A 13,759-nucleotide genomic window follows, 5' to 3' on the forward strand; every position below is an offset into this window, starting at 1 on the left:
ATTCTGATTAAATCTACTGGGGAAATTTACTTGGTTTCCAAGTGTGGCTCATTTGTGTGTACTACATGGTTTACCCTTTTTGAGAATCAGTCACAAACATAATCAATGTTTTAGGGCAATTACCATTAAACCCATTGTCAATTCTTTTTATGCTTTGTCCATCCTCAATATTATTTGGCATGTAAAAAAAATATGATTATTGCATTAATAGTCATAAACTTTTGATTACTTCTAGTTGTTTGAACTTGTAAATCTTTGGCCCCTATTCATCAATGAAATGAGGGTTTTATTGAGGGCAAGAAGCATTGTTGACCTTGGTGAAAGCAGAGAGAGTTGTTGAGGGTAGAGGATCCAATTGAGGAGCCCACTAAATGAAATGCATGAGTTTAGAAAAGGATATCCATATTCTTGACTGCATGCTTATTCACAAATCACAAAGGGTTGATAGGAGGGAGGAATCTACAATGGCCCTTGCAAGGTAAGGACTTTTAATCGGGTAGAAGATGCTCTCTCTCTCTCTCTCTCTCTCTCTCTCTCTCTGTATGGAGATTTTAAAAGAAGATGAGACCAAGTTGAGTAAGAATCACATGAGCAATACTTAAGAATTCACACACCTCAAAAAGAAATACTTTACATTTCAAAGACATCACACCGAGAGCCACTCTCACCTTCACAACCAATGGATACTTTGAGCTTTCTGTTGCAAACCAATCTATTCTTTGGACTACCTCTGTGGCTCGAAAGCTTCCTTTGCAAAGCTTTGAAACACGAGAAATCTATAGCATGGTATAGCTTCTTTGAGTTGGGAGACACTCTCATAGTGAGGCCAAGAAATGTGTGATCTGTTGGAATCTCAACCAAATGGTAGCTCATCGTCTATTGTGACATCGACCAAATGACAACTTGTATGCTTCCTCCGGAAGGTTCCATGTTGGGAGTGATTAGTACCAAAATGTTTGTTTCCATGCATTGGATAGTGCCTAGATATTTTGGATTTTATCTATCTATATGTCTCTCTCTCTCTCTCTCTCTCTCTCTCTCTCTCTCTCTCTCTCTCTCTCTCTCTCTCTCTCTCTCTCTTATATATATATATATATATGCATGCTAGAGCGTGAGCAGAAAGTTTTTCGAACTTACTCATGCCTATGGGAAAACTTATAAAGACAACTTATCCATGCCGACTAGAATGCTTCAGTTAGATCTCGACAAATATCTAAAGATGTCCACTCAGAATACAACTTATTCAAAATGGCACGTGATATGGCAATTTATAGATGATAAATGCATGTTAGAACTTAGGAAGTCCATGTGGACCTTCTGGAATATGTAAAGAATACATAGATGGAACCTATATCCACTCACTTATGGCCACATGAGTTGTAGTTCCAATTCTGAGAAACATGGTCGCAATAATAACACCCACTTGATTAATTCTTGCATAGCATCTAAATTCACTCACTTATGACTGCATGAGTTGTAGTTCCAATTGTGAGAAACACGGTCCTAATAATAACACCCACTTGATTCATTCTTGCATTGTATCTAAATTCACCCACGTTAGTTACTTATGTTGCACCAAACCACAAAACTACTCACTAATACATGCTAAACTTTGTGTCGATGTCCACCATCTAGACCATTGCTTTCACATTACTTAGGTCACATGCTCATCAATGCGAGATTGAGCATTGGGGCACAATCAAGGGGACTTCCCTGGTATGCATATTCTTCTCCGAATAAGTTTGTGAGAGTCCAAAGAAAATTTCGTGAGTGCCTTGATGGTTCCCACATAATGTAGCCCACTCCAATTCCAAGGTTTGGGGATATGGCGAAGGAGGAGACCGTGATACATAGATAGATCCTTCATGGTTCCCACATAATGTAACCTGCTCCAATTCTTAGGTTTGGGGATACGATGAAGGAGGAGAGCATGATACATAGATAGATTTTTTTTTACACATCCATAGGAAACCGGTTATGATCCACGAGACGAGGCTTAAACCATGCCAAGGATAAAATTTGGTTCTCTCAAATGAATGACTTATGATGCTATAGGGTAACCCACTCAAGAAATTGAGAATTTTATTATATTTATCATCATTGGATGTCGAATGAGAACAAAAGAATTATGATTTATATGTAGCGTTGAACCAACGTCATGTGAGAATGTTCTATTTTGGGTACATTAAGAGCTAATTCAACCCGTATATTTCGTCGAACGATCCGTCATAATTCACATAACACGCTGAGAACATCTCTTCTACAAATTCCTTAAGTATAGATTCTAACGATACTATTATCTAAATCTGTGGTGGTGGTGGGGTCTCAGTGGCCCCGAGAGGGCCAGAGAGAAACCAATAGATAATGTAAGGCGGACAAGATAGCATATGCAGTGTGAAACCAGAAATACTCTTTCCTTTTTTTATCTGTCTACACTCTCAGTAAACCCTAAACCTTACACATATGTATTATATATACACATAAACTGAGACTCATGCTTCACGAATAGGAATGTGAAGAAGAAGAAGAAGAAGAAGAAGAAGAAGAAATTAGGGTTTCCTCCCATCGTTTCACAGGCGACGTTGAGCTATGGCCGTGGATCAAGGCGTGCCTTCTCCTCAACGCCTCTGCAGGCCTCAATGTATTGTTTCGGTATATCGTTTGAACTCCGACATTAACCCTGCAGCTGTGTTTCTGTGGGGATTTAAGGTACAGGCCCCCGTACAGATTTGCATGGACCTGGCTTGAGAGGCTCAATCCTCCAGCCGTTTTCTTTCTCATCATTGCTACGGATCAAGAGCTACGTATCGAGTAGAGTGTCATTGTGAGTCGTTAATCTCTGCTTCACGTCTGTGTCTTTCGTGCAGGGTTGAATCTATCCCACCCTATGTCTAAAAGAAACTAAGAGTCAATGTTTGACCATTTATCGTCATGCTTACTGACGGTCGAGCTATGGCTGTGAAGAAAGTTGCCTACAGCTCAATCAATCTGTAAGCTACATGCAATACTCACAACTCCAAACATAAATATGGCTATGTAGATTCTCTACAAATTTCCATTTTGTGAGTTTGAGGACAATTTGGCTATCATGTTTTAGACCAACTATGTTAAAAAGGATTATAGCTCAAGGCATTCTGTAGTCGGTTACAACATTCGGTTAGATTATTCTTGCGGCTGATTTTTTATTTTTAGAGGATTTTAGTATAATACTGACAAAACTGCCAGGTATAGAATTCCTGCTCTTTTAAATTGCCTATGCAAAACTCTACGCAAACTCGTAAGAGTATCATAATTCATGGTTGGTTGCAACATTCGGTTAGATTATGCTTACGGTTGATTTTTCTCCATTTGTGGATTTTAGTATATTGGCAAAGCTGCCAGGTATAGAATTCCTACTCTTTTAAATCTGCCTGTGCGAGACTCAACGCAAGCTTGTATAGCCTTATAATCTAGTTTCGTAACACGTCATTTAAGCAAAATTCTCGGTAATTTAACTGGAATGGCTGCAATTCAAGTAAATAACATTCCAATGAAGCCGAATAGCAAGCTATCGTTATTCTCTAATCATAGCTGAACAAAGAACCACACCTTGGTAGATATGCAAAATAAGTAGGGAGAAATGTTTATTTTTACCAACATCAATGATGTTACCTTTCAATATGGTGAAAACTAAATAAACATGCATTACAACATATTTAAACCAATTGTTGGCATTGTCAAACCAATGCTACAAAAACATTCTTAATGTCACTAACATTACTCATGTTACATTGCGGGGAATACTAAATAAACAACCATCATAATTTACTTAAGCCAATCGGTGCCATAGGTAAAAAAATGTGACAACACTCTCAACATTATAAACAAATGAACCCAAACTTTTAAAAGGGCGTTATGTATTACGACATCCAGATATTCTACTTCATAATCTGTTGTTGATATGGCTTACAATATATCATTTGCATCCAAGTCTTGTGCAGCAAGAAGTCACAATATGCTATTTGCCATATTGCGGTGCTAGGCTTACCATCGTACTAAGTCCACTGATCCCTGTCGAATGAGAGATTGTAGTTATCCTTGAAGTGGTTAATCGGTTCCTGAACCCCTAAACCCTAAACCCCCTTTACATAGATAGCTGAATATGAGAAGGAACTCCTTGAGTGTATGATGGAGTAAAAGCTATTAAGTCCTGCTAAACAATCGCCAGTTCTCTATCATCAGTAACAACTGGTTCAGTCTAGTTCAAGAGATTGGGATGGAGGTCTCCTCAAGTAAGTACTAAGGAGGCCTGTCCCGCTCATTGTCATGATTAACAACTGGTTCAGTCTACTTCAACAGATTGGGAAGGTGGTCCCCTCACGAAATTATTAAGGAGGCCCTCCTTTTTGTTTGTAGGAGTGTTAGGTGGATGTGTGAATTGAACAAGCTGATAGATCACTGAACTTACTTTTACCTTCTATTGAAATGCTTTGTTTGTTTGTCTCTTGGTAGGATAGTCATAATGCTTAGCATTGTTGGACACGATGTGCAATGATTGATTTTGGCCGGTAGCAAGGACGAAAGGTTTGAAACAATGGCTATGGCAATCTATTGTTTGGCTTATTCTTTTTTAAAAGATATTCCGATGCTCTAGAGAAAGAAAGAAAGATTTATTAACGTCTTCTAAGACCATAATGGACCCATGAGACAATTGGTTTATAATAAAATGAGTATTTATCTGGTCATCACAACTAAGATAAAATAAAGTAAACATAGAACTTAAGCTAAAAGAGTTATAATAGTGTATAATACGTGGTATACTCGATAAAGGAAGTGACTTTACACTGAGACTAATTTTATGTCTACCCAAGCCTCTCGAAAAGAAGTGGGGGGTAGGGTTTTGATGTGGTTGTGACATGTGGTTCAAATGTAAAGAGTGCCCTATCCATGGCTTCTAGGCGGTGTAGCTCACGTTCCCTTATTTTCATTATTGCTTCTACACCATGTCGAGTTGCTTTGAAACTCGGCACCTAAGGACGTTTGGTTCTTCTTTGGTTTTTTGCCTCATCAAGGGAAAGGTTGAGTGGTGCAGGTGTGTCGATATTCGTTGTCTCCCCCTGTTCCTAAAAAACTTCATTTATTGCATGTTGGTGAAATTAGCAACATTATTGTCAAACATTTTGTAACTTATTCTCTTTTTGTTGTTTTCGCTCTAGAATATATTTGCCTAATTTCTTTATATCTAGAGTATCTAATAGTTTGGGGAGGGTAGGAGAGGAACCATGTATGGCTTGGTATTTTGCCCTTATCTCAGCGTAGGTTGGGCACTTGCATGTAAAGTGATACTTATCCTCTATCTCTATGTGACATAACCTACATATCCTTTACTCCTTAGGTACTCCATTAGTACGACCATTCTCAATCTCAAGTTGGTGAGATGATATTCTAAGTTGACCAATGGCAACCCTTAGTGCATGTGGTAAGAATACATCTAGATATTTTGGTCGTGTGATAAAACCTAACTCAGAGAAATGCATGAAGTGTTCCTTATAGTACAACATTTTAGATGGGAATCACTCTCGTGGGGTGATCCATTTATATTGAGTGTAAATTTGTCATATTTCTTGGCGTATTACTTTAATGCGGTCCTAATGAGAGATTAAAGTGTTATCAATCGTGTGGTTGTACCTAAGGGGAGGTAGGTTATTAATGTTTAGACCATTTGCAAGAAGCCAACTCACCAGAATGCCATACCATGAGCTAGTATAGCTAGATTCATACAATGATCGAGAGGCCTTAAAGGCTTGATGAGATATTCTATCATGTGGTTGGCTATGTATCATATGAATAAAGACTACAAGTTGGAAAAAGTGCCTCTACTAACATTGGGGGTAACGTGAACTCAGCCCTAATAATGTCATGTGGTACTGTCGATTTTCTTCGGAGTTGGTGTGATAACATTATCACCAATGGTCTCTCTAATTGCGTCTACATGAAAGATGGTAATCCTGGAGCCCAAATCGTTGATGCATACATGAGGGAGGGGGTCACTAATGAGTCAAAGAGCCACCCTTTAGTCCGTGTCTCTCTAGGAGTGAGAGCGATGCATGTCCTCTCGTAATTCTATCTTTCGTTGCATTTGTCATTGAAAATTTATTTGAGCGAGCACTTAAAGTGACTCCGAGATAGATGTATGATCCAACCACCTCAACTGGGCTATGGGAGATAGTTAGGTGACACTTAGCTCTAACTTGGGCCGATGTGTGGAAGATAAGGACTTTAGTTTCCCTAGATTCACTACCAATCCTCATTGTGCATAAAAGTCATCTACGACATTAAGGTGCCTTTGTAGCTCGTGTTCGGACTCAGAGAGCAAAACTATGTCATCCGCATAGAGCAAGATACGAACCTGGAATCCCCAAGGACTACTTCATTGCCTCCCTTACATGCAATAAAATCTGTGATCTCATCAATATAGATCCCAAAAAGTGTCGGTGATAGGGGGAGAACCTTTACAAGTCATCCAATTAGTTTAGCTCAAGTCACCATTGCGGGTTCTTGTCAACAATAAAAAAAGAAAATGAAGATGATTGTATAATAATCCATGCTTAAGAATAGGAAACTATCTCTTCATATTGTCAAATTGTTATCATTGGACAAGACAGTGACATTCCAATGAAAAGGTTTTCATCATCAAGAAGGCCTTCATGCATGCATGAAGAACCTGTTTAATGAACATGCCATTTTGGGGAAGGCGTGCGTTTTAGGCTTGCAAGGAAAAGTGCCATTTCTGAGTTTAAAGATTACTTCTTTAAAGTCAAAAGAAAAGTGTAAAGCATATTCTTGCCAATGATTCATCAAGATTGCCGCCAATTGTTTTAAAGTCAAATCTTGCATTCTACAACATATTGCAAATGTGTAATGCAACCCAACCCCTTCCATGCAGAAGAGGAACACCCTTAACATTATAAAATGATGAAACCAAACTTTAAAAGGTCGTTATGTATTACTACGTCCAATTATTCTATTTCATAATATGTCATTACTATGGTTTACAATATGAATAGCATCCAAATCTTGTGCAACAAGAAATTACTCACTTCATTAAATACACAATAATCAAGTCAAATCTTGCATTCTACAACATGCGGAAGAGGAACACCCTTAACATTACAAAATGATGAAACCAAACTTTAAAAAGTCGTTATGTATTACTATATCCAATTATTCTATTTCATAATATGTTGTTAATATGGTTTACAATATCAATAGCATCCAAATGTTGTGCAACAAGAAGTTACTCATTTCATTAAATACACAATAATCAAGTCAAATCTTGCATTCTACAACATATTGCGAATGTGTAATGCAACCCCCTCCATGCGGGAGAGGATCACTACATTGAACTGACCTTCTCGACAGATGCGAAAACATAGGCATGGTCACTTGATCAATACTATCTCATGTGATCAACTGGTAAAAAAGGACCTCTTCTCAACGCATGAGAAAACATAGGCATCACTTGATCTCTATCTCATGTGATGAACTGGGAAAAAGGACTTCTTCTCTGAATATCTATGTTCCTCCAGATGTACACAGGGGCTCAAAACTTGAAGAAGCTCTTTTGCTGGCCTACAGAGAGTCAAGAAATTGGATTAAAGTTGATGTGGTCAAGTTAAAATAGATTACTCTGAACCAAGCAAAGTGTTGTGAAAAGACCATTGCAATATTTTATCATCACCTAACACTATTTTTACCTTGTATGCACTGGAAATGAATCACACTCCAAAGTTGGTTGTGCATCATACAAAGCACTTTTCTGGTGATGACCAGTTACTGTAGCATCATCATCCTCTTGCTCATGATGTCCTTGAATGCTCGTGTTCTGCAATAGAATTAAACAAATTATCAGAAGAAATGAAAAATAGGATGAACAAATTTACAACGTTAATGAATCAATCAGAACTGAATCAACACATACTCTCTGAACTTTTTGGTATGGCTTTGTGTGTCTGAAGGCTGTTGCTTCTGGTGCAATGGGGTACTTTTGGACTTCCAGCAGAGGCTTCCTGCTTCTTTCAACAGTCGAAAGTATTGTGCTTTGCGACACCTCTGCATTGAGATCTGTTCTTGGATGAACATGGTAGTTGTCATTAAAGACATGTAGGCCCTAGCATTTAGTAGAAAAAGATTATGACATTGTCAAAATGAAAGCGCAAAACATTATAAGCAGGCCCTCAAAAAATCAAATTATAGCCAGTTAACTATAATCCATACATTGAATCTGGATGTAGAGATTCTGGCATTTCTGTGTTCACCCATTTGCTTAGATGTCTCAGTTTTCAAATTAATACCTGCATATTCATCCTGCAACGATCAGGAAAAATGAAATATTCAGTCAATCAAATCAATATACATATTCAGTCAATCAAATCAAATTGGTAAATTCACAGTTTTTTCCGTATTTTCACAGTTTTTTTTTTGAGTTCAGAAATATGATTATTTGCACTACATCCCCCCCAAAAAACTGTGAAAATACGGAAAAAACTGTGAATTTACCAATTTCCTATATATATATATATATTATGTTATATAAATCACTATACACTTACAAATACATGTATGAATATATTTACAATATACATGTACATGTACAGAGGAACAATATACATGGGTACCAGCAAGAGGTTATACCCGATGCACCTGCAGAAGAGTTTCATGTTGGTGAGCACGTTGATCTGTAGCAAATTGGAACTCCTGCAATAAAATAAAGTTTGAGTAAAGATCACGTTGAATCATTTTAATATTAAACATTAGGAAGCGTATTAGTATATTTGCCGATTGGTTCACGCCCCTAAATAAATTACTTTCCTATATATGGCTGTATATACCCCTAAACCTTTGGCACCGCATTTACATTCACAGATGGCACACCTTTGGTACGGTTGGTTGACGTTTCATAACTGTAAACACCCCAACATCGCCTCTACTTGAGAATATCTGTATTATACATGAGATTGATTATACGTTATTTATAGTTTTCATCGAAATATTTATCATAAATGGAGACACAAATCCGGATCTAGAAAATTAATTACCCTCTTATCAAGAGGACGAGCCTTGAACTGGGACATCATCATACTCTCTTCTATTTCTTGTGTGGTCTTGTATCTAAGGCAAAGGCATGGTAAATATGAGAAATCATGGGTAAATAGACCCAAATACCAGGAAGGTTGAAGGATATACCTAGGAGGACGGGCCCGTACACCTGTCTCAAGATGGAACTCCCCTTTGGATGATATAATTCTTTCCATGTTTTGAGGAGCAGATGCATTCTGATAACGAAAAATAAATGCATTGAGAAGCTAGATAAAACATTCACGGATGGAATAGTATCACTTGACCCATTGTGCATTATTACATCAACTAATGGTATAGCTTGCTGGTGTATTAATGCTCTTTCCATCGTCCGTAAATTGAACTCCTGCATCCATTGAACAATGCATTTAAGATTCTATGCAGATAGAATCCAAAACAAGTGAATCATACAGAATGAAAATAGAATGTTTGGATTTCAAAATAACCTGAAATTCTGGCAGATGTGGAGTACTTCGATGAGGCAATGGAAGGGTGGGAGCTTCAAGAATCTGCAATCAAATGGAGAAAGGACCAACATCATGATTCCCACTACACCATAATTGAGTTTTCTATACGACAGTATATAGAATCTTCTGTGAAATTTCCATAATGGGTATTGAGTACAAAGATTATAAAGGCACAAATTTGGCCTTTTATGAAACCACACACAATTATTGTAGGTCATTCTGGCAAATATTACAGGAACATAAGACTGATGTATTTAAACAAATGGAACGAACAGAATCAACAGGCTGTACTTACTCTTTTGTTCAATGGTCTTGCCTTAAATTTGGGCAACTTTGCTAGCATCTCCTCTTCACGCTCAGCTGAGCTTTTAACACTGAGAAAAAGAACGCCAGGGAAAATTAAGGTGAAGTTGTTAAGAATGTATTATAAATCAATGTTTCAGAATACGGAGCCAAAAGAACTAACGTAGGAGGCCGTGCCCTCAACGATGTTCCTAGATGTGGCTCTTTTGGCCGTGTCAACTTAAGATTTCGCCCCCTTGATGATGTAGCCGTTTCCTGAAAACATAATCAATTTCTCAGTTCTCTTAAGAAACAGGGGTTCATGTTAGTTGTACAAAAAAAATCAATCAATCAACCTTCACACACATACCTGTGTCCTAAAATCCCCTAACAAATTCGTCTGAAACCTTTGCACCATTTCTGCCACTGGTATGTATGGTAAGCTAGATCCCTAAACCAAAAAACAATGAGGTGAGGAAAAATAAACAACGAATTTCTTCACATGGAAAAGTAAAAGAATTCGTTAGAATTAACTGAACCTGGCCATTAGAATTGCAATGACCTGTTTCTCTGTGAATGTGAGCCCGCTTCTCTGTATAAAAATGGAACTCTTGTGGAACAGTTAGGGTAGGTGCATGCCGAGGTACCTTCATACCAAATAGAAGAATGAGAAATCTCAGAACTCCTTTTTCAAACATGTTATATTCAAAGACATAGAACAATTATTTAACAATAAGAAAATGATCATGATTACGTGGTATGATCGTCCCCCATCAAGCTTCTGCTTCTTGGCTGCCCTCTTCTCTGTAGTCACACAGAATTCCTGAAAAACAGACAAAATGTTTTGTTTATTTGACTTCAAAAGTGTAATAAAAAAAGAGGACTTCAAAAACAGACAGCTATATTAGTCATAAGGCAGTCAGAGATGACCCTGGCACCTCAATCCTTTGCTTTTTTGAGGTTTTCTTGTCATCAGCAATATCCATCTTTTGGAATCCATCCAAGCATCTTTTAAGTGTGGTAGTCCTGTTACTGGTATTTACAACGAGTACAAGCACGAAAGATCACAAAATACTTCCTCAAATCCAGAAATGATCAAAACATTGAGAAGACTATAGTAAACCTTTGCAGAGTTTTGATATTCTTGCCAGTCTCTTGCTTCTTCAACTCTGAGTAAGTCCTTTTCAGAGGTAAGTTCTGTTTGATATGAGCATTTTCATTATTACTCTTGAGCTCCTCAAAATGATGAGGCAACTGATGTTTCGGGGTGCTTGGTTCTGTCTTATTTGAATTGGATGTGGGACCTATACGTGAAATATTTTGATAGTTCAATATCTAATTCTTACAAACATAGTTCTACAAAAATAGAAGTATCTTGTTTACCCCAGGAGAGATCTTTAATCTCACCAGGTACATTGATTTCCTTCACAGGTGATGTTTCCTTCACAATGTTTGTATCTTCAACATTGACACTACATATCACGCAAGAAACTTTAGCTGTGATTTATCCATACACAAAACCACAAAATTTCTTTTTGAGAGATCCGTATGGCTAATTACATACAAAATGCGTGGCCTTAATAAGGATATTATTTAACGGCGCTGTGTTTATGTGGATATGACATATAAAAAACTATACCATCAGTAAAGAAATTGCCACGCAGAAATAAAATTTGATATAATTACATTTCCATGGTATCGTTATACCTTGCATCACCATCCTTTGTGTCACTTGGAAACTCCGAGGATAGCCGAACTACAAGCTAAATTTCAAAACGAAAACAGATTTAACCAGGATTTATTGCAATACACATATACACTAATTAATTTGCTAGAAATGCATGATTGTCTCACCTACTCAGAGAGGCATATGATAAAATACTTTACCTATCCAAGGTCATATGGGTCACAACTGATCTACACATATAAACTGATTAATTGGCATGAATGTATGATTATCTTACCTTCTCAGAGAGGCATATGATAAAAGACTTTACCAATCCAAGGTCATATGGGTCACAACCCATCTAACCAATATTTATTGCAAGCACTTAAATACTAGAGAACTAGGACAAATAAAAAAATAATTTTACCATTGATAGCACTCAAAAGATATCCTTAAACACACATTTACTTGGGCAGTTCAACATGCTTTTTATAGCAAATTAAGATGAGTAATACACAAATATTAGTGATTTGGGATGAATCAAGGTTTAAGACAATACAAACATCTGCTAGAGAACTACAACGGAATGGTTACAGCATACAAGTCTAAAAGATACCGTAACAACCTAATTAAAACATTGTTTACAATATATTGACACAATTTTCATTACATGCCTGATAATCTTACTATAATACAATTAACATATGCATGGAAATTTGAGAAACCCCAAAATTTATCTCTATACATTTAAATTTCAATGAATTTCTAGATAATTGCTTCCAAAAAGAAAATTAAAATAAATCAGTATGCACATATATCCTGTAGAATTGGGGTCATACCGTTACCAAATATACAGCCATCTATGGTAAAAGATTGAATCAAGATATTCTTTGCAACAAATTGAATCAAGATTCACCGCAATGCACATATATACTACAGAATGGGAATAAATTATGAGGACTTCACCACTACTATCATAGAAAAAAGCATTTGATAAAAAAGAGCATACCTTTTGAACTTCAATGTATTCTTCTAGAGTGCAACCCATTGAGAGCTCTCGAACAGATTTAACTTTGCCGATAAATGCTATGAATTTGAAGATATAAAAAAAAACATTAATGTATATCACGAAACTATTCATTTTCCAATCAAATTCAGAAATAAAAAACAAGTCGAATGAAAGAAGTAATCTTCTTGTTTATAAATGAAACCTGCATATATAAAATCCTTAAGAAACGGAATAAGCTTTTTTATGAATGGCATCTAATGTGGAGATAACTAGAAGAAAACATGACGAAATGCAATGATTCTTTGGTATATGCCATGTCTCCCTCTATTTAATAGAGAGCAAAAAAAAGAAAGAGAGGGGGAAAGAGAGGGGGTTACGAGATGCAGGGTGGCTTGGAGCAGCATAAAACCATAGCTCAGCAGCGGAGGCTTCATCCTGGGTCTCACCAGCGCAGAAATCGAAGAATCGAGGGGCAGAGAACTCGTATTTCGGATCAAGAATGAATTCTTCAGCAGTCACTGCGCTCTGCATCGCCGCCGATGTCAAAACCCTGAACCGCAGAACCCTAAAACGGAAGAGATTGCAGGAAATGGAAGCAGAAATTGGTTGATAAGGGGGTAAGGGGGGGGGCAGATAGATCTATCTCTCACACACACAATCTCTCTCTCTCTCTCTCTCTCTCTCTCTGTCGATTCGTTTCTTTGCGTTGCCTTCTGTTCTCCCCGTGAGCTCGATCGCTCTCTCTCTCTCTCTCTCTCTCTCTCTCTTTCTCTCTTTCTCACAGAGCGCTCTGTCTGTGTACGTGAAGGAAGGAAGAAGGGGGGCGGACTTGATCGTGTGGAGAGTTTAGTTTGCTCTATAATTCGGTTTGGAGTCCGTCCTTTTCAAATTTTCTGAACGTTGGGGGGGGAGGAGGAGGCTCTATCATTCGGTTTGGAGTTTAGTTTGCTCTTTATAATTCGGTTTGGAGTTTAGTTTGCTCTTTATAATTCGGTTTGGAGTTTAGTTTGCTTTTTATAATTCGGTTTGGAGTTTAGTTTGCTCTATCATTCGGTTTGGAGTTTAGTTTGCTCTATCATTTGGTTTGGAGTAGCAAAGGAGGCAGAGAGAGGTTTGGAGTTTAGTTTGCTCTATCATTCGGTTTGGAGTAGCAAAGGTGGCACAGAGAGAGAGAGAGAGAGAGAGAGAGAGAGATTGTAGCCAAATGGAGACCAGGTG

General features: G+C 37.5%; 1 protein-coding gene across 1 annotated transcript; it reads right to left on the bottom strand.

The window, feature by feature from the left end:
* Positions 1-7,221: 7,221 nt before the first annotated feature.
* Positions 7,222-13,310, bottom strand: LOC147852209 (protein TPX2-like). The gene is made up of 22 exons (XM_087333817.1): positions 12,919-13,310; positions 12,542-12,618; positions 11,574-11,629; positions 11,274-11,338; positions 10,990-11,170; positions 10,805-10,898; positions 10,621-10,689; positions 10,406-10,513; positions 10,237-10,317; positions 10,051-10,142; positions 9,880-9,958; positions 9,564-9,626; positions 9,401-9,463; positions 9,226-9,314; positions 9,078-9,150; positions 8,914-8,979; positions 8,674-8,736; positions 8,257-8,346; positions 7,961-8,149; positions 7,737-7,864; positions 7,509-7,611; positions 7,222-7,435 (listed from the first exon to the last, which is right to left on the bottom strand). Exons 1-21 carry the CDS (start codon positions 13,070-13,072, stop codon positions 7,509-7,511), a joined length of 1,983 nt encoding a protein of 660 aa, XP_087189943.1. The 5' UTR covers positions 13,073-13,310; the 3' UTR covers positions 7,222-7,435.
* Positions 13,311-13,759: the final 449 nt, after the last annotated feature.

Source organism: Azolla caroliniana, unplaced genomic scaffold (genome assembly GCF_043228905.1).
Source record: "Azolla caroliniana isolate FFs.n. ecotype wild unplaced genomic scaffold, voAzoCaro1.0.p SCAF_18, whole genome shotgun sequence".
In the NCBI taxonomy this organism is placed as follows: domain Eukaryota; kingdom Viridiplantae; phylum Streptophyta; class Polypodiopsida; order Salviniales; family Salviniaceae; genus Azolla; species Azolla caroliniana.